We start from the raw sequence: 23,918 nt of genomic DNA on the forward strand, positions 1-23,918 counted from the left end.
AAAATGAGGCCAGAAAGATAGCAGCTCGTGCTGCCAACTACCAAGCAATAAGGGGAACCCTATACAGAAAAGGGAAGTCCAGCCCATGGCTCCGGTGTGTGAGTCCGGAAGAAGCTGCAAAGGTAATGGAGGAAATACATAGAGGCCTATGTGGGGCTCACGAGGGAGCAGGGACATTAGCCAACAAAATATTCAGGCAAGGGTACTACTGGCCCACTGTTACAAAAGAAGCAGAAGAGTTTGTCCGGAGGTGCGACGTATGTCAGCGATTTGCTAATGCCATCAGATCCCCCGCCACTCCTCAAGCAAGCATATCCAGTCCATGGCCTTTCTCACAATGGGGAATCGACATCCTGGGACCTTTCCCCAAGACTACGGGGCAAAGGAAATTTGTAGTGGTGGCTGTGGAGTACTTCTCGAAATGGCCAGAGGCAGAAGCAATAGCCACAATCACAGCTCGCAAGATGATAGATTTCGTATGGGGGCATATCATCTGCAGATTTGGCATACCTAGAGTACTTATCTCAGACAACGGCAGACAATTTGACTGCAGCGTTTTCAGAGCCTTCACGACGAACATAGGCATCTGGCATAAGTTCTCCTCCGTGGCTCACCCTCAGACTAATGGCCAAACAGAAGTCACTAACAGAGCTATCCTTCAAGGATTAAAGAAACGGCTGGATGGCGCAAAGGAGAATTGGGCAGAAGAACTCAATAGCATACTATGGGCACTCCGAACCACTCCCAGAGCGCCCACTAAAGAAACACCGTTTGCACTTGCTTATGGCACAGAAGCCGTAGTCCCAGTTGAACTGCAGATCCCCACTCATCGAGTCCAATTTGCTGATGAGAATACCAATGAGGATAAGTTAAGAAGCAACCTGGATGCTCTTGAGGAAGTCAGGGAAGAAGCCCAAGTCCGAACTGCCGCTTATCAACAACGCGCAGCAAGATATTACAACCAAAAAGTCAGAGAAAGAAGCTTAAAAGTGGGAGACCTGACCCTAAGAAACCTGGAAGCTACAGGAAAAAGAGTGGCCGCGGGCAAGTTAGCTCCGACCTGGGAAGGTCCTTTCAAGGTGACAAAAGTGGTCAAGCCAGGGGTATACCGAATCGAAGATATGCAAGGAAACCCCGAGCCCCACGCTTGGAACATCCAGCACCTAAAGAGGTATTTTCCTTGAAGTAATTGTAAAGAAAAACATTGTATTTTGATGAATATGAGTAAATAAAATTGTTTATTCAACATGATTGTCTCTATGAATAATATTCTTCCATAAAAAAGAAAAGAACAGGGCTCAGAGAGATCCCCTGAAAAAACAAGACCTCAGTTAGGTCCAAAACCAGCTGAGATGACGAAGCGACAGTAAGGCCAATGAGCCTGAATCTTGCGCAAAACCTCAAAAAGGTACAAAAAACAGCCGGCGGGGCCCCGAGGTCACCCCGGAACGGCCGGTGAGGATCATAAAGATGCCTCCCGGAGCATGAAGACTGGGATCCCCTAGAACTCCGGGGTAAACAAAGAAGACCGGGATCCCCCAGAACTCCCGGAAAAACAAAACAAAACAAAAAACAGCCGGCGGGGCCCCGAGGTCACCCCGGAACAGCCGGTGAGGATCATAAAGATGCCTCCCGGAGCATGAAGACCGGGATCCCCTAGAACTCCCGGGTAAACAAAGAAGACCGGGATCCCCCAGAACTCCCGGGAAAACAAAACAAAACAAAAAACAGCCGGCGGGGCCCCGAGGTCACCCCGGAACGGCCGGTGAGGATCATAAAGATGCCTCCCGGAGCATGAAGACCGGGATCCCCTAGAACTCCCGGGTAAACAAAGAAGACCGGGATCCCCCAGAACTCCCGGAAAAACAAAACAAAATAAAAAACAGCCGGCGGGTCCCCGAGGTCACCCCGGAACGGCCGGTGAGGATCATAAAGATGCCTCCCGGAGCATGAAGACCGGGATCCCCTAGAACTCCCGGGTAAACAAAGAAGACCGGGATCCCTTAGAACTCCCGGGAAAACAAAACAAAACAAAAAACAGCCGGCGGGGCCCCGAGGTCACCCCGGAACGGCCGGTGAGGATCATAAAGATGCCTCCCGGAGCATGAAGACCGGGATCCCCTAGAACTCCCGGGTAAACAAAGAAGACCGGGATCCCCCAGAACTCCCGGGAAAACAAAAAACCGCGGGAAGGGCCCTGAGGTCACCCCGGAACAACAACAGCCAGGATCTCGTAAGATCCCCTGAAAACAAAAATGGTCGGTGAAGGGCTTAAAAGCCTCTCGAAATGAAAATTTTCCATGCAGGGACAAACTCATAAAAACACAGTTCCGACCTCAAAAATGAAAGGAGCCCAGAGCTACCAAGACAAAAGCAGGTTCCGACCTCATGACGAGGTTCGGGGCACAATGGTTAAAAAAGTGCCGACCTCAAAACAGATGCTAACGCTAAAAGTTTGGCTATCGAGCAAAAGGCCGAGCTCCCAGCTCGGATAGACTTGCATCATCAAAAACCCAAGGCATGAAAGCCAAAACAAAAGGCCGAGCTCCCCCTCTCAAAAGGTTCATAAACGAAGAAACTTGTTTATCTGGAACAAACATCCAAATTCACAACCAAGAAGAAAGGGCTAAAAGCAAAAGGCAGACATGCTAATCGCCATTAAAAGGTATGAAATTTGATTTCTCAGACTATTAGCTAAGAGCTGAGCCCGTAACTTAAGATCAATTCAAAGTTTGTGCATACGTGGCATACATTAAAAGTAGAGTTAAATTCCAAGATATACGTAGAACAAGAAAAGTTTGAGAAAAGAGAAAAATTGATATTTCATTAGAAATAATTATTACAGTTTATCTCTCTGACGAGGTGGGGGGATATATAGTCCTTAAAGGACTTACATTAGTTAAAACCTCCTCGCCTACATTATCTCTATTGGCAGTCATATCTGCAGGAAGCTCGGTATCCCTTGGATCAGAGCTCTCAATATTAACAGCAGGAGCAACCTCTGACCCAAGGTTAGGGTTCTCCCCCTCAGAAACAGGGTCATCATCCTTCGACCCAAGGACTTCCACGTCCTCTCCTTCTAGCTCGGACTCTTCCGAAGAAATCTCAGTTGGCTGGCATATGTTCCTCCGGCAATCTCCTCGAGGCATAGGGAAATCATCTTCCCCATACAACACTGGCTCGCCATCTGAGTCCGCTTCGTACTTGAGAAGCTCGGCCAAAGGAGTATCAGGAGCGTGTCTGGCTTCTCTTAAACCACGATTATAGCCGGTCACATACATGCGGAAGGCTTTCTTAAGAATAGCCGCTCCCATTTCACCAGAGGCTTTATACTCATTAAGATGTGCTTCGCAGGCCTCAGCCACAAATTCCTTAAACTCAGAAGAGTCTTTGTAGTCCTGCAGATGAGCCTCACAGGCCTGCTCGATCTTCCTTTTCAGCTCATCAGACTCCTGATACTCCGCTATGCATTGCTCGCGCACTAGCCTAGCCTTATCTTCAGAGTGCTTTACTACCTCAAGCAGGGCTGAGCACTTGCGCTCCAAGGTCCTGACTTCGTGATTGAGCTGTTGATGGCGAAGGTTGGACTCTTCAGCCGATGAAGTCAGGTCTCTGATACGGTCAGAGCTCGTGCTCAACTCCTGCTCAAGTACCTGTACCCGAGCTAGGGCCATCTCTCTTTGAGTTTCCACTTCATTCAGACGAGTCTGAAGTCCTTCAAGATCTGCCTTTAAGGCATCATGCTGACGCTGGACCTCAGCCTTTTGGCTCAAAGCCTCATTCCTCTCTTGAAGAGCATCTGCCATAGAGGATAGCTGCTCCGAAACTCCTTTGCAGCGAACCTCCAAGGCAGCTGCCCTCTCATCAGACACTTTGAGGACCCCACGAGTCCGAGACAGCTCTGCTTCTAAGGACGAGGTATGCTTTGCTGTCTCAGCTGCTTTTTCCTCAGCCTTTTTTAGGGCTTCCAGTGCAGAGTGCAATTCCACTTGGAGGGACTGGATCTGCTCCCGAGCGGCTACCAGATTCCCCCTCGCGTCATTGGTTGCAGATATGTTCTCCTCCAGACGCGCCTCTTCAATCCGGCGGTCTACGGACTCCCGGAGGGAACGATCACGGATATCCACCTCCATGAGGAGGCCCGTCACCTAGTACAGGAGAACAACTGTCAGGAAAAGGAAAAAGAACAAACTGAAAAAAAAGGGGGCAAAATGATTTACCATCAGAAGCATTTCCCTAATCAAGGATCCGAGCTCCTCACGAGAGTGAGACTGGAAGGATGCTTGCTCCTTAGTAGAACTGGCTAAGAGACCAGTCAGGGCAAGAAGGCGAGGGTCCGAAGCCTCTGTAACTCCACCAAACATTTGCTCTCTGAGAAAGTCAGCAACAGCACTGGCCGGAGACTCGGAGGTAATGTCCGATGCTTTCAGAGAATTGTCAGAAGAAAACAACGGAGGCTCGACAGCCACACTTTTTCTTTTCCCAATGGAAGGAAGAGCCAGAGAAGACCCTGCAGCAGCCCTGGACTTCTTCCGAGCAGGAGATGGGGCAGCTGTTCCAGAAGGGGCTGGGCGCTTGTCCCCGGTCTTTGACGGAACGCCCTCAGAACCCTCAGGTTCAGTCCTCGCAGGGGCAGGGGCATCTTGGGTAGGAACCTCTGGAGCTGAGTCCTCTATAAGGACGATCTCCAGCCTTGTCCCTGAGGCCTCTTTGTCTTCAATAGGGGACTTAGATTTTCCCCCCGATACCTCTCCAGAAGAATGGGCAGTACCCCGCTCCACCTGTTCAACAACAGAGGTCTGCTCCGCAATAGCCAGGGAAGCTTCCCTCACGCCCTCTGAGGAGGCTGGAGCAGACCTAGACCCTTCAACAGGCCTAAGAGCTGAGCTCGACCCACCACGGCTAGATGGCCGAGACGACTTGGTGCTGCGGGAGCTCGGCTTTGAAGCTTGAGAAGAAGCTTTGGCGGGAGGTCGGCTAACCTCCTTGGAGGAAGCAGCCTGAACCAACTCTGCAGCAATCTCAGTTACCGAACGCCCATCCCCAAAGGCATCAAAAATTGCATGCATATTGTCCCGAGAGAGGACAAAGTTCTTGGGAAACTTTATGTCGTCCATTTTTACTTCGGAAGCTGCAAAAATACAAAATTATGAAGAGTCAATTGGAGCAAAGAGAAAACAGAATAACTGGACAAAGTGCTATACCCATGGCCCGGACGTCCCTACGATTGGACACGAACAAACACTTCTCGACGTCATACTTCCTTTCAACGGAAGTCAGTCGAAGCAACCCCACTTGCTCAATAAGACTCAATTGGGGCAGGTCGTTGCAACCCGGATAAATCTCTCCCCAAATTAGATCTACCTCCCACGTCCGAGCGGACCCTAATTTCAGCTCCGCCACAAGGAAATTCTCTACCCATCCCTTTATAGAATCCTTGTAGCCCGTGAGAAGAGATAACCCCCTACGGGGGGAAAAGTAATAGAAGTTTTGAACCGCCTTAACCAAACGGAAAAAAGTAACAAACAGACATGCTGTGGGTGTAAAACCCCAACTCAGGCAGATGGACTCGAAACAGGACATGAACAAAATAGAGTTTGGGGATAACATCCGAGGAGTCACCCCGAAGTATTCAAAAACCTCAACAAAGAAAGGGGTAAAAAGAAGCGATAAACCGAATTCTCTTTGCTTCAAGAAAAACACTATACTACGATTCTCTTGGGGATCCACCAAACCCGGAGGGGGAGGATAAGGAAGGACTATCCTTTCGTTTGAAAGGGGGGCTCGAATCAGATACAGAGGAGTATCTAAGAGCCTCCGAGAAATGTACTTAGTTATGTTGGAAGGAGTAATATGTGATTCAATGTTAACAACATCAGGAAGCTCTGAAAGGGCCATGGAAGAACAAGGAAGCGTACCTGAAAATGCAATAAGGTGAAAAAGCAGAAGGAGTTGCAGGGAGACAGAGAGCAGAAAAGAACTTGTTTCTTCAGAAGACAGAAGGAATTCGAAATGAAAGGCAATAATGAGACGGAACGTTGATCTGAACGGTTTTGTCTTGGAGCGGCGCGATCATTAATTACTCTCAAAGTTTACCCTCTCAACGGTTAGATAAATAACTGGTGAGAAGGTAAAGGGGCAAAGAGATAATCGCTAGACTCCTCCACATCCGTTAAAGGCCAAATTCGTGATAACAGCCCATCACTCAAGAGTCCATTTGTTGTCCACAAGCCCAACTTGGCAATCAGAGCAACTTAGCCCACAGATGGAAGCATGATAAAGGTCAGACCTGCTTACTATTTAAAAAGTTATAAGTTCTGACTCGATTGTTATTGAACAAATACTGCGAGATCGGAGGCAATAAGGGCTCTGAGTTCAACTTATAGAGCTCACAAGTCGGTATTCTAGCTCGGAAAAAGCAAACCGAAATAGAGCTCACAGGTCGGCCAGTCCAGTCCGAAAAACGAAACTTGAGAGCTCAGCCGGCTAAGGAGGTTCAGAGCTCAATCCATCAAATAAGGGCCGAGCTTACAGGTCGGTTGGTTCAGCTCGAAAAAGCAAACTGACCTCCCAGTTGGCTAAGTAGGTCCAAAGCTCGGCTCATTGATTAAAAGCGAGAGTTCATAAGTACGGTCAGTTCAGTTCGGACGAAACGAAACAAAGTTTAGTTGGTTAAAACTACGAAGAGAACAGTACCAGTACTTCATCCACAACAAAGAAAAGAATAAGCTCAAGTATGAACAGAAAACAAGAATTTCATTAAAGGAAAAGTACATTACAGAATGGAAGACTATCCTTAAAGGATTTACATGTCCGGGCCTACATTACAGAATGGAAGACTATCCTTAAGGGATTTACATGTCTGGATATTTCACCACCTATCCTACTATTCTAATCTTCAGCTCGGAAGAACTCTCGCAGCTCGGAAGAACTCTCGTAGCTCGGAATGTGAGTTTGGCAGAAAAGGCCAAGATCTGTCTCGCTATCATAGGGGAATTGAACAAGTTGATTCCCATAAGTATTTCTCACTGTTCCCCTATAATAGGTCGACACCCTGATTGCCCAGATGTGATTCACGATGCATACGGACAGGATATAATATCCGAGCTTGTCCGTATGTACCATGAAAACACGAGCTTTCAAGTTACGGCTCCAAGGAGATCGCTGAGCATACATTCGAAGGTATCGCCAGAAGCTTGACTGAGCGCAACAGATCTCAGTCTCGCATAATACTGGTACTTCACACCAAAGTCTTGCATAATACTGGTACTTCACATCAAAGGGAACAATAAGTTGATCATTCTCTCCACTTCCATTTATATCAAAAGAAGGCGACAGGGGCATTAAGGAAATTTCCTTTTTCTTCTCGGAAGAAGGAGCAGACCTTTCATCGGCCCAGAACCTCTTTGGAGCTCGGACAGCAAACTGAGGAGGAGGCCGGCCAGACAACCTGGGTAAAACAGTTCCCATAGCTTGCCGAATAATCCCATACATCGGCCGTCCTACCAGCAGGATCTCCGAAGCACCGTCCAGACTCCTTAGAGGTAACATCAAATTTTCAAGAATTTTGAACTGACCCATTCTTATCTCAGGTACTGCAAAAAGTTTCAAAACAGAGACAAGTCAGAAACAATTCTCCATCAAGATGATAAAAACAAGATTAACCTTTGGGGCAACAAAGCAATGCAAACTCAAGCTCACCTCATTCTGTTTGAAGAAGGCGTCAAATGGATCCTTTGCAGAGAAACGGAAAGGAAGAACCTCTTGTTCCAGCAGAAGATTTGAGAATGAAGAAAAGCTAGCGTTGATATACATCCAGAGCTTGAGACCTTAGCACGGAGCAGAGCTATGCTCTAAGCTAACGGTGTCAGAATTTTAAAAGATAGTCATGGAAAAGGAAAGAAAGGACATGTCCAGATAATGATGACAGGAAAACAAAGACAGCAAAGAACACGAAGAATGAAGAAAAGCCAGAAAAGGGAAAGAGCAGATAGGACTCGGAAACTGCACAATGACAGAAAAATGAAAGGATGTTATTAAGGCACCTGACCACGAACAGGCGCGGTCATAATGGTTCTTGATATTCACCCCCTCGGCAGTAGGGGCAATAACTACCGAGAAGGTGAAGGGGCAATTGATGACCGCTGGATTTCTCCATCCTGGCCCAGGGCCTGGATCATAGCCAAAAGCCCATCTTGCAAAGGCCCACGCACCTGATATGCACAACAAGCCTGGCTCATTCAACCTTCAAGGCCGAGCTCAACCAAGCTCCTTCACCCAAATCGGCCCAGTCCGCGACCAGCAGGCCCTCTCCTCTCAGACTCAGCGTCCGGCCTGACTCTTGGCCCAGTCCAGTATCCAGAGCCATACTCAGACAGCCTAGCAGATCCGCTCGAACGTACGCACGAGGAGAATCAGAAGCCGTTACGCATGAAGCAGGCTGCTGATACCCTCGTACATCCGAATCTGTATGTCAGAGACGCGTGTCCCAATCATGGAAAGGCCTTTACACGTCATCAGCAAGCATAGCGAAATGGATAAAAGGGGGAACCCCCCAGAAAGTTAAGTTTTATCTTTTAATACAAAAACCCTTGTAAAACCCTACTCTATTGGATCTCAAATCATCAAGATCCATGAGTACGATTAATTTATTGGAATTAATAGAGTAATTTTTATTTTAATAATTAATTCTTAAAACTAAAATGAATCTTTATCTTTTAACCGAAATTTGTTTTGAATTAATTCTCTCTTGAGTTCAATTTATTGATTTTTCAGTTACTTTGATTTTCTTAGCCTCTTTATATTTAATTCCATCATTAAATTAAATTCTCATTTTATTTTTATTATTTATTATTTATTTTTTTATTAATGTAAAGAGATTTTTAGTGTCAATTCAGTGAAAATATAATCTTATTCACACTATAAATAATTTAATTTTATGTTTAATTAAAAACATTTTTTATTAATAAATCTTCATTAATGTTCTAATTATTAAAAAATATTTAAGGAAACATTAGGAGATTTACTAATTTGAATTCGAGGGAGAAGTCAAAATATTCTCACTTTAATATAATTTAAATTTAATTTTTTTTGAATCAAATTTAAATTTAATTTGTAACTTATTGTATTAATAAGTTCTTTATTTTATTTATTTTTGCTAATATATGTAAGTTTTTAAATTTATTCACTATAAAAATTTTAAAACGTATTCTTGATTCAGTGAAATCTATACTTTTTAAATTTTAAAACATGCCCATTAAGTTTCTGACATGTATACACTTGCAAATTATTAGAATCACAATGAATTTTGTGTAAATTCTAGTAAACATAGCCAAAATGCCATTTATTGTATTTTTAATTTGAAGCAATCAAGCTTCTTTAATTTAATTTTTTTACAACTCATTCTAGTATTATTACATATTGGTTCCTAAATGTTTTAATTATTTACAAATAAGTATTCATAAATTTTATAAATTGATACATAAAAATAATACTTATTTATAAATAAATCTTTATATTATTACAAATTAATTCCTAAAAATTATAATTATTTATGAATAGGCTTATATTTTCTACGCACTAAATTCTAAATATTATAATTATAAACAAATAAACTTTTATATTTTTACAAATTGATCCTAAATATTATGTTTATTTTCAAATAAATTCCTATAAATTAATTATCTATAAATAAATTCTCATATTTTTATAAATTAATTATAAATAACATTTTTTATAGGATGTCAAAATCAGCTATTTTTAATATTTATTCAATTGAATTCTAATAATAGGTATCCATTATTTAACATTTAGGTCGAGTTTAAATTTTATATACAAAGTAAATATTATTTAAATTATTTATATAAATAATTAATTTAATATAAAAATATAATGACTTTTTTTTATATATTTTTATTTAAAAATTATATTTTTAGAAGTATTAATTTCCTTAAAATAAAAATTATTAATAATATATATATATATATATATTATTAATTAAAAATATAAAATTAAAAAGATAGCATTAGGGTGAGCATATATATACGGAATTTATTATATATATATTATTAATTAAAAATATAAAATTAAAAAGATAGCATTAGGGTGAGCATATATATACGGAATCGAATAAAATGAAAATTAAAGTTTTAGTATTTATAAAATCAAACTGAATCGATTTTGATCAGAAATTGAATTAAATTGAATTGATCTAATTCAGTTCGATTCGGTTTGATTTGATCAATTTAAATTTTTAATAATTTTTTTACTTTTTACACTTTATTTTTAATATTTTAAAATTTAATTAAAATATTTTAATTTTTAATATGATATAATCTATTTGTATTATTAAAAATAATATAATATTATTACTAATCGGTTCGATTTAATTTTTTTTTATTAAAATCAAATCGAATCGAAATAATTTAAATTTTTAAAATTAAAATCGAATTGAATTGAAATGAATAAAAAATTAAATTAAAATTTTAAATTAAATCGATTCAATTAATTTTTTTGATTTGAATCGAATATTTCACCCTATGATCAAGTTTAAACGGATTTTATAATAAATTTTAATTAGATTTTAAACAAATTTAAATTATAATTTTTCTGGATATCTATCCGTTTACCTCCTAAGTTTTTAGGGGATTTAAATGACTAGTGATATTTTTTTTTAAGGTAAAAAAATGTTTTCGTTGCCTAATGTTACTCGCGGAAGCTTCAATAATAATGGGAAACGGATGCTTAAGCTTAATCCCTTCGCATACATCACGTGAGGAGTACGTGGCAATGACCATACAGGAGAATTCCTTCTAACTAATAACGTAACGAGTAACTCTCAGTTGTATTCATAATTCATTAAGCGGCTGCCGTAGTATAAACTGAAACTCTCTGTGATGTAGTCCCGCCCGTTTCGATCTGTTCTTTTGCTTTCTTGTCTGTTTGTTTGTTTGGAATCAAAGAAAGTAAAAGAAAAGGAAAGAAAAAAGAAAGAAGAAAGTGATTATTATTATTATTACTTATTAGGGTGGTTCAGGTCGTATGATGTTTTGTGGTGTTTTAAAAGATCGAATTCAGAATTGGCTTCGCGATTATGATAGGCTTCAGTACTTGGCTGTCATCCTCATTTATATTCAGGTAACAAATTCTCTCTTTCTCCTTGCACATTACTGTAATTTTAGTTTTTTTGTAATGATCATGAATATTAGCTATAATAATAATCGCTATTGTTGTAATTAGGGTTTAATTAACAACGAAATAGATTTGATTTGTCATTTACAGATTGGGTGCTCACTGATTGGGTCGCTGGGAGCATTGTACAACGGTGTTTTGCTGATCAATTTGGGAATCGCATTGTTCGCTCTGGTCGCCATCGAGAGTAGTAGTCAGAGTTTGGGTCGGACCTACGCTGTTCTTCTATTCTGTTGTATTTTGCTTGATATTTCTTGGTTCATTTTCTTCTCTCATGATATTTGGTAATTTTTTAAACTTCCTTTTGCTCATTCTATCTGCTCTTTTTTATTTCCTTTGTTGGTCGTGTTTTATTAGTATCCATCCTGCGCTCTTGTTGTTCCATTTGCTTATTTAGTTTTTTTTGTTTATTTATTTTTTGCGTATTCAATACGGGTTATGTTAATTAAATCTGATAGTGATAAGCAATGTAGAGAGATTATATTTATCCTTTGCCAATTGTTTCTAAGGATCTTTTTTCCCCCTTAAACTTTTATTAAGTTTATCATATAGCAAATAGCATCAATAAAGCTATCCTGGCTTACTTAATTATCAGGGGCCATTAGCTCATATGAAATAGGAATTGTTTTATTGAATTAATAATTAGTCAATGATGAAACTATGTGGGACTGCAAGCATTAACTTCCTTTCATTTTCTGTTTACATTTATGGATCATCCAATAATAGGTTGCCATTTATAGTCTATTAACTGAAAGCATTATTTTTCACCTGCAGGATCATTTCTTCAGACAGTGATGGAATGTTCTTTATCTTTTCACTGAAACTCACTTTAGCAATGCAGATTGTTGGGTTTTCTGTGAGATTGTCATCCTCATTGTTGTGGATTCAGATTTACAGATTGGGGGTTTCTCTTGTAGAAAGTGCTGGTCCTCAAGAAGCAGATTTTGATTTAAGAAATAGTTTCCTCAGTCCAGTAACTCCTGCTGCAGCTAGAGAATGCACAGATTCTGATGTTGCTTTAGGGGGCTCTATTTATGATCCAGCTTATTATTCATCTCTTTTTGAAGATGGTCGGAACAATAGATATGTGCATGTGGTACGTTGTACTTCACTTGCATATAACCTATTCCCATGAACATGGATACTTTTCATGAAAGTACTTTCAACTTGTAGATTGTGGATTTGAATATTCCCTTAGTTTTGTGTAGATACTTCTAATCCTATAGAAAAAAAATAGCGATTAACTTGCCAAAGACAAACATCTTATTTTGTTTGGTTTGGGTTGGGGTAAGTGCTGGTGGAAGTGAAATGCTAAAAGGGATAGGATAGGAAGGAAGAGGCAAATTTTCTAACATATTTTTGGATGAAAGAGAAGAAGTTGGCACTTCCCTCCCCTTTGGGATCAGAACCGATCTATTTAAATTTGATTAGAAGGGATTGGGAGGAAGAATGGGAATGCAAGGGAATGTAAACCTGTATTTCCAACAAATTTAGTCTAAAAATTAAATGTCCTTTTCCGTGTTGGTAAAATGAAGAAAAGCAACCTTATGTTGACTCTTCATGCAATCAATCTTTTTTCAATGGAATCAATCTTTTTTCACTCTCCATGTCATATTGTCATCCAAATGTGATGAATAAAGCTGCTCCTTTTACTTCCATTGAATCAAATAGATTTTTATTTTTATTTTTTTTTCTTGAAGCCTCTCTAATACGCCCTAATGCAAAATTGAATATTTAACTGAAGTTGTACTGTTGTAGATTTATTTATTATCAACATGTGTATGTGTTTTGAGGACTGGGTCTTGGCTTAGTACAGTTGTAAATGATAGAGAATCAAACTACGGTAATATATGAGCAATTTCCATATTTTGCCAGTGATTGAAATAAAAATGCATTTGCAATTTTTTGTTGCAGATATCTGCACCATAGATCATATACACACATTTGTATTGCTACTAAAGTTCAGTGCTGTCCCATGCTTTTGGTTCTTGGCATTCATGTGATTTTGATTTATGTATTGGAGGAATCAGTAATCTAACATGGAGCTTATAATACTATTATATGTTTGTAGGATCAAAATTCCAGTATTCTTGACAGTGGATCCAATTCTATTGCTGAAGTTTCTCAGTTGAAGGTGTCCATTGGCAGATCATTCCAGATTATAGATGTAAGTATTTGTGATTTGTTTAACTGTATCTATGAACATATCTTATCTTCCCTTCAGCTCTAGGGACATGAACCTTCTTTAGATGGAATAGAAAATTTTACTTCTCAAATTTCAAAGATGGGGTGACTTCAAAAAGTCAACCAATTGAAATAGAAATTGTTTTTAATAAATGAGGTGGACTTTGAATTGCTTGCTTTAATAATATTGGGTTTTTCCTTTGCTCCTTTTATTCCTTGAAATGCATAATAGCATATTTTTCATACTTATTTTGGGTTCTTTCTTCATTTCTACAATACGTGTACATTTAACCATTCCAGTGGAACCTGTTTGTGCTTCATGCACGTTCTTAAGATACAATATAGGCTTTCAGTTGTGAATTCTGCTATTATTACTATGATCATTCATAAAGTGGCTTCTTCAGTATGGAAGTTTTATCTTTTCCCTTCATTTTGGCTTTGCTTTAATTTAACCAAGATGAAAAGCCTTTCTCTTTTTGGTCAAATACAAAAATGGCTTTTCTTTGTCACTCTCTGTGGCAGTTAACGATCTCTTCACCTCAAACTGTGCATGTCTGTAAATTTTGAGTTTGTTTGAAGGTGGTGATGGGGGAGGAAGAGGACAAACATGATTCTCCTTTTTCTTTCTTTCTCCTTTTTTTTTTTAATTGTGATGGATGTGTGCTGATAGGATGTTGAATTTAAGAGTGGCTAATTTCCAATATTTGTAGATTTTAGGGATGGCAATTATAGGTTTGAGAGGTATGTTTGAACCTGAGATTGTCTGCTATTAAGAATGGATTTTGAAGTCATGGTTCCTGGTTAATATGAACTGGAAGTCATTACTTATGGGTTGTTCATGAGAAATTAGTTGCCAAATTGGTCAATAAGTGTCAATGTTGGCTGTCACTGCAAATATTTTCATGCTTGAACCATGTATAACAGTTTTCATAGTTTTCGTTTATTTATTTTTGTTTTATCATGTTAGTTTGGTTTTATGTTGGTTTTATATATATCTTCTAACTACTATTAGCCCATGCAGGAGGAGAATGCCATAGGCGAGCATCAGACAGCTTGAATTAGATTCTGGTATTTCTGAAATATCAGGCTTCGAAGTCACTTCCCATAGTGTTACTGTTTTGAGGTTGATTTCTTTGGTGAGGCCAGTTGCATGCAGGAATAGTACTTGTACAGTTTTCTACTCTTGCCTTTTCTCCACAAGATGATAGCCGCCAATCTCTCATTTAAAAGAACTTCATTTTGAAGTTCTCTGCAAAGTATGATAGAACGTTGGCTTTGCTATTTCAGAGGGCATTATGCGAGTCTATCATGCATTTAAACCAAGGATGCTACCTGCAGGCCGGTCAGAGCTCTGGATTTGGTGCGATATCACAAAGTATCAATACCACCACTGATTCATTTTGGCTGAATTGGCCAGGCTATCTAGGTGCAACTGGTGACAAAATTCTCGTTTTGAAGAGCTCCTGAAATTTATTAATTATCCCTTCTAGAATTACAAACTTAGTCAATTTTCCTCGATGTGTTTATTCTTTTTTTCTTTTTAATTTTTCAAGCCTGGTATTTAATTAATTGAATGGAAATAGTTTGCGTTCCTGGAGGTTCATCAATGCGAAATATGGTTTATTCCAATTTGGGAAATAAGCAGCCTCGCAGGTCTTCATAAAGTTGTGCTAACTTCATTTGAGTGTGGTAGTTCCAGCTTCCAATTTTTCAGTGATGAGTTATTATGTGCAGCATAGCATGGCTGTCTGATGTTTTTCTGAAGAAAAATTAAAGAAAGGGGGCTTAAAAGGAAAGGATGATTTGATGAAAATCCAACTTTTGAATAATTTAATAATTTGTTGCTTGCGTAAGCCAACGTGATAATGAGCTAAAAGGCAGGGGTGGATGGTGTTGTTAGCAATGTGAGCTTCCTTCAGGTGCGTAGTAATCTTGTTCTCACAGCTGTTAGGTCTCCAATTTTCTTCACTTGAAATTAAATGAAAAAGACAAAAAGGCAGCAAAACGGTTGTGGGAGAAGGGAGGAAAGGGTTTTCCTCTTAGCTGACCTTTCAGTAGTTTGTTTTCCTCTAGTTTATTTAAAATTAATTAAAATAAAAATTAATAGGTATAAATATTTAAAATGACTAAAATAATCAAAGTTTTAACTTTTATAAAATATCGACACGCTGTAGTTAGAGTGATTTTAAAATAAAAACAAACTAATAAATTTATTTGACAGTAATGCAGATATCCACAGCTGAAAATGCAGCTCCCAGAATAGCACATTGGAAGAGGAAATGGCAGTTCCATCCCATGGATCACAAGTACTGTAATTTCACAATATTACTCTCGCTCGCTATGAAATGCATGCCGGCACAGGCCACTAATTATACATTAAAAAACTGAACCAATCAAACATTTGAAGATCTAAGCTCTAATCATGATTCCCCATCAAAATGATACTACTGATAACTGAGGTTCATTTCAAAAGGAAAAAACAAAGACCAGAAAAGGGGAGAAAAATAAGTTGACATTATCAGCAACATCTCAACTTCATCCTTGCTTGACGAGAAGCAAGAAACTGAAACACAAAGTTATCTAATAAGATCATCACTTGACAGTTAAAATTTTGATTACGGATGCAGTTCCAACTCGGTGCAAAGCCACAACAGAATCTCCAATCTTACATAGTCCTTTATTCTTTGCATGTTGAATGGCAAAATCCAAAGCTTCTTCAGTTGTCTCTTCATGAGAAGCCTTAGCAGATCCTGCATATAAAACAGGAACCAACCCACGAAAGATGAGGCTATGCCTAGCAGGAGCTTCATTACTGCAAGACCAATCAAAGGAATCAGTCTTAATCTCAGGTACAACCACAGATAAAATAGGCATGCCGGGTCGGTACTTAGACACCAGTTTTGCAGTACTTCCTCCCCTAGTTAAGACCAATATAAGAGACGCTTTTGCTGAATTGGCTGTTCTAACAGCAGAGGATGCCAGACTCTCCAATGGGCTCATGGGCACTGGTGAGTGTTGCATGATTCTTTTGAAGACATCTCCGTAATCAAGTGTGCTTTCTGCCTCTACACATATTTTTGCCATTGTCCGAACGGCCAGTTCTGGATATGCTCCAGCAGCTGTTTCACCACTCAGCATTACACAGTCAGAACCATCAAGGACTGCGTTGGCAACATCAGTAGCTTCAGCTCTAGTTGGTCGGGGTGACTTGATCATGGACTCCAACATCTGAGTTGCAGTAACTACTGGTTTTCCTTGAATATTGCACTTGTAGATCATCACTTTCTGTGCTAGAAAAATCTTTTCAATTGGAATTTCCATTCCAAGATCACCACGTGCAACCATAAATGCATCTGAATTTGCTAAGATATCATCAAAATTTGCAACCCCTTCTTGGTTTTCAACCTAACAAATAGATGTCAAAGTAGAGGCCAGTGAAGCATGAGACTCTAAAAGCAACTGCTAGTACAAACAATAAATTGCAATAAAGCAATTCATAGTAATCCATTCAAAAATTTCCAAACATACATAAATTCTATCTTCAAACAGGCATTCGATATCAACAAACTCATGGCCAAGTCAATCGAAATTAGCACAAGTTTAAAGTAACCAAGTCGATAAATGCTTGGTTGTAATTTCTCACCAGAAGTAATTCAAAGAGGCAATTTGATATACCTTTGACATGAGAAGGATATCCTTAGCATGTTCTCCAAGCACCTTCCGAACTTCCACTAGATCCGAGCCTTTTCGTACAAAAGACAGAGCAATCATGTCAATATGATTGGGAATTCCCCACTTCAAAATATCTTCTTTGTCTTTCTCTGTCAAAGTTGGAAGATCCACTACCACCCCAGGAAGATTAACGTTTTTCCTCTCACCCAGAACTGCAGAATTCTCGCACCGACATCGAACCAAACCCGCTTGTATGTCGCAAGATAAAACTGTAAATGAGATTGTGCCATCTGCACAGAGTATAACCATCCCAGGCTTGACATCCACAGCCAACTTTTTGTAGCTCATGCAAATCATATTCTCATCACCTTTTATGCTGTAGTCAGTAGATATAGTGATTTCTTGACCCTGTTTAAGCTGAATGGGTTTGCCATCCTTCAAGAACCCAGTTCGAATTTCTGGTCCCTATTTTGTACAAAATGAACAACTTGAGAGTCTACTGGATATCCCAAAATGGAATAAGTTAAGAAAGAACCGTATAATCGTGTCCATGGAAGAAGGATTAAGATCATCCATATCCCCAGAAAAAAAAAAAAAAAAAAAAGAAAAGCCAAAATGGTCTATTAGATGCATTTTCACTAAATGTGTGTCTTTAATTATGTCACTTCTTTGGTTCTTGTCTGGCGTAGCTTTTCAATATTCTAGTCCTACCATAGAACAGTTCTATTTTTTTGAAGCTCCTCTTTAAACCATCATCTTTAGAAGCTGCTAAGAAATGCACAAGTATAAACTAATCAAACAAAATAAATACATAAATAAATATGCAGTATGTGCGTTGGAAACTATATGTCAAAGGACATTTTTGTTGAACAACTTCAAACTTCAAATTTTTTACTGGTATAACTCCAAATTACATTTAACCAGAGAGAGAGAGAGAGAGAGAGAAAGGGAAAGAGAAATACCAACCTATACAACAACATTTCCACTTGGAATTTGATTAATCAATTGTTGCAACTTACTGATATAAAAAGGGTGCGTGAAGGACAAATTTATTGCAGAAAGCACAAATGCAATTAGAAATAACAAAACCAGGGCAGTTTCTGCATTTGGAATAGTGAAATCGAGAAGCCTAATTTTTTTCTAAAAATATAGAACGGACAAAAAATCGTACAGTGGTTTGTTAAAGGTACAGAAAAAAACAAAATGACACTTGATTTAAACAAAAACAAATAGAAGTTTCACACAGGAAATGGAAACTCACAACACAGCCTCCCAGAAAACCCAAAAATCCTGATCAGATAACAACAAAATAAAAATACCCAGTTGCAGAGAGTTCCAAATAAAGACATGCATTCAATATCACAGCAATCTCAAGATGAGAAATAAAATATTTCCATATTGAATCACGAGAAGGGATATGCAGTATACTCAAAGGCAACAACCCCATAAGTGAAACCCGAATAAAAAAAAAAACAAGCGACATACACATTTATACCTTGGTGTCGAGCATGACAGCACAGAGAATACCAGTGTTAACCATGGCGGCCCTGAGATTGTCAAGGGTTTCCTGGTGGTACTCGTGAGATCCATGAGAAAAGTTGAAACGAGCCACGTTCATGCCCGCCCTCAACAGCTTTTCGACCATAGGCACAGATCTGGAAGCGGGTCCAAGCGTGCAAACAATCTTCGTCTTGGACTTTTTCTCCATGAATACAGCCTCTGGTTCACCGTTCATTTCTACTGTCACTAAAATACGGCTATATATTAACGGAAGGAGGAAAATATTAAGACCAGGATTGTGATCGCATATGATCAACAGATAGCTGTACAGGTGATACCTGAGAAGAGAACTGTATGCAGCTGGAGCGTTTGGATGCTGGGAAAGCGAAAGAAAAGAGGTTTATGGTTTTGGCGAGAAAATGGAGTGGGTGTGTAGAGCTTTATGTTTGAATATTTTAGGTTTACAGCTTAGAGGGCAGCATTCGGTTTTTGCCTTCGGTTTTGAAGAAATCGTTGGCTCGCTGTTCGTAATTCTTACGCGCACGCTCATTAACGCTACTAATATATATATATATATATATATAAAATGCGAAGAGAGGGAATAATGAAATTTTTTGTAATGTATTTAAATTTTTAAATAATTTATAAATTAATTAATTTAATTATTTAAGTAGTTGATAATTTTATTATTTAAAATTTAATTTTTAAAATAGATTATAATTATATTTTTAAATTAATTTTAGTTAATTAAGGAAATCTTAAAACATATATAAAATATAATAAGATTAAGTTTTTTAAATAAACATATATATTAGATTATAATCGTATTATTTTAAATTAATTTTAAAATTTATTAAGAAAAGCTAAAGTAAATATCTAAATTAATTTAAATACTATTAACTTAATTTTAAAATAAAAATTATTAAAATAATATATTTAAATATTAGATAAATCTTAAGAAAATTATTAAAATAATAAATTTATATTTTTAAAGTGTAAAAATTAAATAAGAAGTTAAATTTAATTAATGAATATTAAAAATATTAATGAAATAAAAAATTAAAATAAAAAGTACATAAAATCACTAATTTTTTAGTGAATTAATAATTTAAAAATTATTTCACTTAAATATCTCTAATTTTTTAATTTTTATAATTGGAAGGAGAATTTTTTTTTTTTATTTGTTAAATTAGTTTTAAAAATTAATGAAGAAACTAATAAGATATATAAATTTATTAATGTTTAAAACTTTAAATTAAATAGATTATTCTTCATTTTGAATTTAAAATCTATTATATTGTAAAAAAATTAATAACATATAAATTAAAATTATATTATTAATTATAAAAAAATTTACAATTGAAATTTTTATGATAAATTCCACAATTATTTTTATTATAATTAATTAAAAAATAAATTTATTATTATTTAATATTTTAATTTAATTAAATTTTTCTTTAAATTTAATTATAAAATATAATAAATTTATTAATTATAATTTTTAAAATTTAAATATATCAACTTTTATTTTTATATATTCGTGTATATAAATTTTTATATAATAATTATTCTACCTAATATCTATATTTTATAATTTGAGTATTTTAAAATAGGAGATTAATTACTATAAAAATTTTGTGGCTTTATCTCCAGAATGATAAAATCCAGAGAATACTAAAATTATATTAGATAATTATTTATAATTTTATATATATATTTTAATTTTCTCAAAATTTATAAATAAAAGTTACAATTTACAAAAGTTTTCTTTAACTATAAATTAGTTTTGAATAAAGTTTGTATAGAATTAAAATTTTTTTTAATAGTCTGTGTTTTTTTATATATAATATAAATTAAGTATTTTATTTTATTTATCTTATAAATTAATTCATTTTTTAAAATTATTTTTAATAATATTATTTTAATTAATAATTTATATTATATATAAAAGCAGAAATAAGTGAAATAATTATAAGAATTTCTAAACTACTCATAATTACTTTTTATCCTCTATTTTAATTGGTTAAGGAATAATATAGAATTTTCATTATTTTAAAAGTTATTTAGAAATTGATTCTTATTTAATTTTAAATTTAAATTATATTTTTATTTATAATTTAATTTTAATTAGTTATATAATTTTAAAATTTGTATAAATTTAAATTTTTGTACTACTTATATTTAAATTCAACTTTAAAAAATTTTATTATATAATTTAAAATAAAATTTATAAAATAATAGTATATGGTTTAATAATAATAAATTCATTACTAATGTATATTAAATTATCATTAATTAAATTTAGTGGAAACTATTCTGTCAATAATAACGTTAAATATTAAATAATGAAAATTTATACAAAATCTTACGATCGTAAATAATTGATTTAAATTGTTAATATTATTATAATTTATATTAAATAAAAGTTAAAATTATTTTAATAATAATTCTAATTATACCAAAACACTCTATTATAATTTATAATGTAAAATTTAAATAATTTTTACCATTTAAATTTAATAAATAATACTAATTAATTTAAATTATTTTATCAATACATATATATATATATATATATATATATATATAAGTTAAAAATGAAATAATTAAATTATTAAAATTACTCATGATAATTGAAAAGTATTACAATAAAATTAATTTTAATTAAAAATTAATATAAATTTACTATTTAGAATTAAAAATTTTAAAACTATTATTCATATACTTAAATTCTAATTTTATTATATTTTCATATAAAATTATATAACAAATTAGTTATAGAAAAATTAGAATATTATTATTTACAAAATAAATAACAAATATTAGAACAAATATATGCAACACGCGCATTAAATAAAAATAAAAATTAATATATATAAATTATTTTACTCATAAATTTAATTTAATAGTAAAAATATTTAAATAAATATGAGAAATTTTAATTTTAATTTTAAAAAATATATATATATATATATATATATATATATATATATATATATATATATTGTTTATTGTGCTTCTCATGGCAGATTCTCTGTCATCTTCTAATTTCTTTTAATTATTATTATATAATAATATAATATAATTATATTAATTTAATATTATTTATAATAAAAATATTTTAAATTATTTTTAACATGTTAATTTTATAATATTGCAATTAAATAGTATCAATTATTTATTTGTTGATAAATAATTATTATATTTTTTATAAAATTTTATTTATATTATATAAATAATTATTAAATAAATTAAATAGATCTTAAATATTAATAATTTAAATTTTTATATTTTTAATTTTTAAAATTTTTAATTATATATATTATTTAATCGTTATAATTTTAAATATTTACATTATTTAAAAGGTTGACAGAGAATCTTTACGGCCCTTTTATTTTTTAATTTTTCTTATCTAATCCAAAGCTTGCAGGTTGCTCTCTCTCCTCCCAATTTCTATTTTACAAATACTTTTACTCTTTTCTCCCCCACTGATATTTTTACTCTTCCATCCGCCACAAGTATTCTTACTCTTCCCTCCCCACAAATACATTTTTAATGGTTTGAATTAAATAATAAAAAATAATTTAAATTCTCATTTAACAAATAAATAATTATTAAGTGATTATATTAAAAATAAGATAAAAGTATATAGATTTATAATAATCAATTTATAAATATGTAAAAAAAAAAGAAAAATGTATAATATTTTATGACAGTTAAAAAAAATAAAAATTATAGAATTAAAAGAATATTATCTAAAATTATAATAAATTCTACAATTAAATTTAAAATAATAAACTTCTAATTTAATTTAGTGTACATATACCTAAAGATACATTTGGCATGTGATTAACAAAATAAAATTAATTGTTAATGATGCATCTTTTCATGCAGTAATAGTTTCTTTCATAATGTTTATTCAATATTGAAAATAAGATTAATTATTAATCTATTAACTTTTTTAACCAATAATGCTGCATAAGGAATAAGTAATGAAATGAATATGCATTCATCATCGGGGTGATATATTAATTTAATGTAAATTTTTAAATCAAAACAAATCGAGCATGACAGCACAGAGAATACCAGTGTTAACCATGGCGGCCCTGAGATTGTCAAGGGTTTCCTGGTGGTACTCGTGAGATCCATGAGAAAAGTTGAAACGAGCCACGTTCATGCCCGCCCTCAACAGCTTTTCGACCATAGGCACAGATCTGGAAGCGGGTCCAAGCGTGCAAACAATCTTCGTCTTGGGCTTTTTCTCCATGAATACAGCCTCTGGTTCACCGTTCATTTCTACTGTCACTCAAATACGGCTATATATTAACGGAAGGAGGAAAATATTAAGACCAGGATTGTGATCGCATATGATCAACAGATAGCTGTACAGGTGATACCTGAGAAGAGAACTGTATGCAGCTGGAGCGTTTGGATGCTGGGAAAGCGAAAGAAAAGAGGTTTATGGTTTTGGCGAGAAAATGGAGTGGGTGTGTAGAGCTTTATGTTTGAATATTTTAGGTTTACAGCTGAGAGGGCAGCATTCGGTTTTTGCCTTCGGTTTTGAAGAAATCGTTGGCTCGCTGTTCGTAATTCTTACGCGCACGCTCATTAACGCTACTAATATATATATATATATAAAATGCGAAGAGAGGGAATAATGAAATTTTTTGTAATGTATTTAAATTTTTAAATAATTTATAAATTAATTAATTTAATTATTTAAGTAGTTGATAATTTTATTATTTAAATTTAATTTTTAAAATAGATTATAATTATATTTTTAAATTAATTTTAGTTAATTAAGGAAATCTTAAAACATATATAAAATATAATAAGATTAAGTTTTTTAAATAAACATATATATTAGATTATAATCGTATTATTTTAAATTAATTTTAAAATTTATTAAGAAAAGCTAAAGTAAATATCTAAATTAATTTAAATACTATTAAATTAATTTTAAATAAAAATTATTAAAATAATATATTTAAATATTAGATAAATATTAAGAAAATTATTAAAATAATAAATTCATATTTTTAAAGTATAAATAAAATAAGAAGTTAAATTTAATTAATAAATATTAATAAAATAAAAAATAAAAATATAAAATATAAAATCACTAATTTTTTTAGAATTAATAATTTAAAAATTATTTCACTTAAGTATCTCTAACTTTTAATTTTTATAAATTATCTATACTTATATATTGGCAGGAGGATTTTTTTTTGTTAAATTAGTTTTAAGAATTAGTTAAGAAAATAATAAAATATATAAATTTATTAATTTTTAAAAACTTTAAATTAGATAGATTATTCTTCATTTAAATTTAAAATCTATTATATTATAAAAAAATTAATAACATATAAATT

The 23,918-nt window shown here is 34.5% G+C and overlaps 3 protein-coding genes across 9 annotated transcripts; 1 reads left to right on the top strand and 2 right to left on the bottom strand.

Moving 5' to 3' along the window:
- Positions 1 to 2,563: 2,563 nt before the first annotated feature.
- Positions 2,564 to 7,470, bottom strand: LOC122722137. Its single transcript, XM_043952070.1, has 7 exons — positions 7,265 to 7,470; positions 5,124 to 5,131; positions 4,221 to 5,011; positions 3,654 to 4,148; positions 3,185 to 3,371; positions 2,895 to 3,136; positions 2,564 to 2,587 (listed from the first exon to the last, which is right to left on the bottom strand). The coding sequence occupies exons 1-7, from the start codon at positions 7,468 to 7,470 to the stop codon at positions 2,564 to 2,566; spliced, it is 1,953 nt and encodes a 650-aa protein (XP_043808005.1).
- Positions 7,471 to 10,840: 3,370 nt separating this feature from the next.
- LOC110603127 lies at positions 10,841 to 15,012 on the top strand. Its single transcript, XM_021740815.2, has 5 exons — positions 10,841 to 11,136; positions 11,281 to 11,474; positions 11,965 to 12,286; positions 13,262 to 13,357; positions 14,396 to 15,012. Exons 1-5 carry the CDS (start codon positions 11,041 to 11,043, stop codon positions 14,429 to 14,431), a joined length of 744 nt encoding a protein of 247 aa, XP_021596507.1. The 5' UTR covers positions 10,841 to 11,040; the 3' UTR covers positions 14,432 to 15,012.
- A 703-nt stretch (positions 15,013 to 15,715) lies between these two features.
- On the bottom strand, positions 15,716 to 23,137 carry LOC110602826 (pyruvate kinase, cytosolic isozyme). Of its 7 annotated transcripts, none has more exons than XM_043951913.1 (5): positions 22,944 to 23,137; positions 22,633 to 22,851; positions 18,542 to 18,792; positions 17,050 to 17,511; positions 15,716 to 16,779 (listed from the first exon to the last, which is right to left on the bottom strand). In XM_043951913.1, exons 2-5 carry the CDS (start codon positions 22,838 to 22,840, stop codon positions 15,967 to 15,969), a joined length of 1,734 nt encoding a protein of 577 aa, XP_043807848.1. In that variant the 5' UTR covers positions 22,841 to 22,851; positions 22,944 to 23,137; the 3' UTR covers positions 15,716 to 15,966. The 7 variants fall into 7 exon arrangements, with proteins under 7 accessions (XP_043807848.1, XP_043807847.1, XP_043807844.1 ...); XM_043951912.1 differs by having other exon boundaries at positions 22,633 to 22,842; positions 22,944 to 23,131; XM_043951909.1 differs by having other exon boundaries at positions 22,633 to 22,845; positions 22,944 to 23,131.
- Positions 23,138 to 23,918: the final 781 nt, after the last annotated feature.

This window comes from Manihot esculenta, chromosome 16 (genome assembly GCF_001659605.2).
Source record: "Manihot esculenta cultivar AM560-2 chromosome 16, M.esculenta_v8, whole genome shotgun sequence".
Taxonomy (NCBI): domain Eukaryota; kingdom Viridiplantae; phylum Streptophyta; class Magnoliopsida; order Malpighiales; family Euphorbiaceae; genus Manihot; species Manihot esculenta.

Excerpts from the sequence above, each read along its gene's own strand:
- LOC122722137 (XM_043952070.1), bottom strand. The coding sequence starts at position 7,470 with ATGGGAACTGTTTTACCCAGGTTGTCTGGCCGGCCTCCTCCTCAGTTT. Across the intron at positions 3,372-3,653 it reads TGGCCCTAGCTCGGGTACAG|GAATTTGTGGCTGAGGCCTG; the intron begins GTACTTGAGCAG and ends TCTGAGTTTAAG. Across the intron at positions 3,137-3,184 it reads GTACGAAGCGGACTCAGATG|ATTGCCGGAGGAACATATGC; the intron begins GCGAGCCAGTGT and ends TGCCTCGAGGAG.
- LOC110603127 (XM_021740815.2), top strand. The coding sequence starts at position 11,041 with ATGATGTTTTGTGGTGTTTTAAAAGATCGAATTCAGAATTGGCTTCGC. Across the intron at positions 11,137-11,280 it reads TCATCCTCATTTATATTCAG|ATTGGGTGCTCACTGATTGG; the intron begins GTAACAAATTCT and ends TGTCATTTACAG. Across the intron at positions 12,287-13,261 it reads ACAATAGATATGTGCATGTG|GATCAAAATTCCAGTATTCT; the intron begins GTACGTTGTACT and ends ATATGTTTGTAG.
- LOC110602826 (XM_043951913.1), bottom strand. The coding sequence starts at position 22,840 with ATGAACGGTGAACCAGAGGCTGTATTCATGGAGAAAAAGCCCAAGACG. Across the intron at positions 17,512-18,541 it reads CTGTCATGCTCGACACCAAG|GGACCAGAAATTCGAACTGG; the intron begins GTATAAATGTGT and ends TGTACAAAATAG. Across the intron at positions 16,780-17,049 it reads ATATCCTTCTCATGTCAAAG|GTTGAAAACCAAGAAGGGGT; the intron begins GTATATCAAATT and ends TCTATTTGTTAG.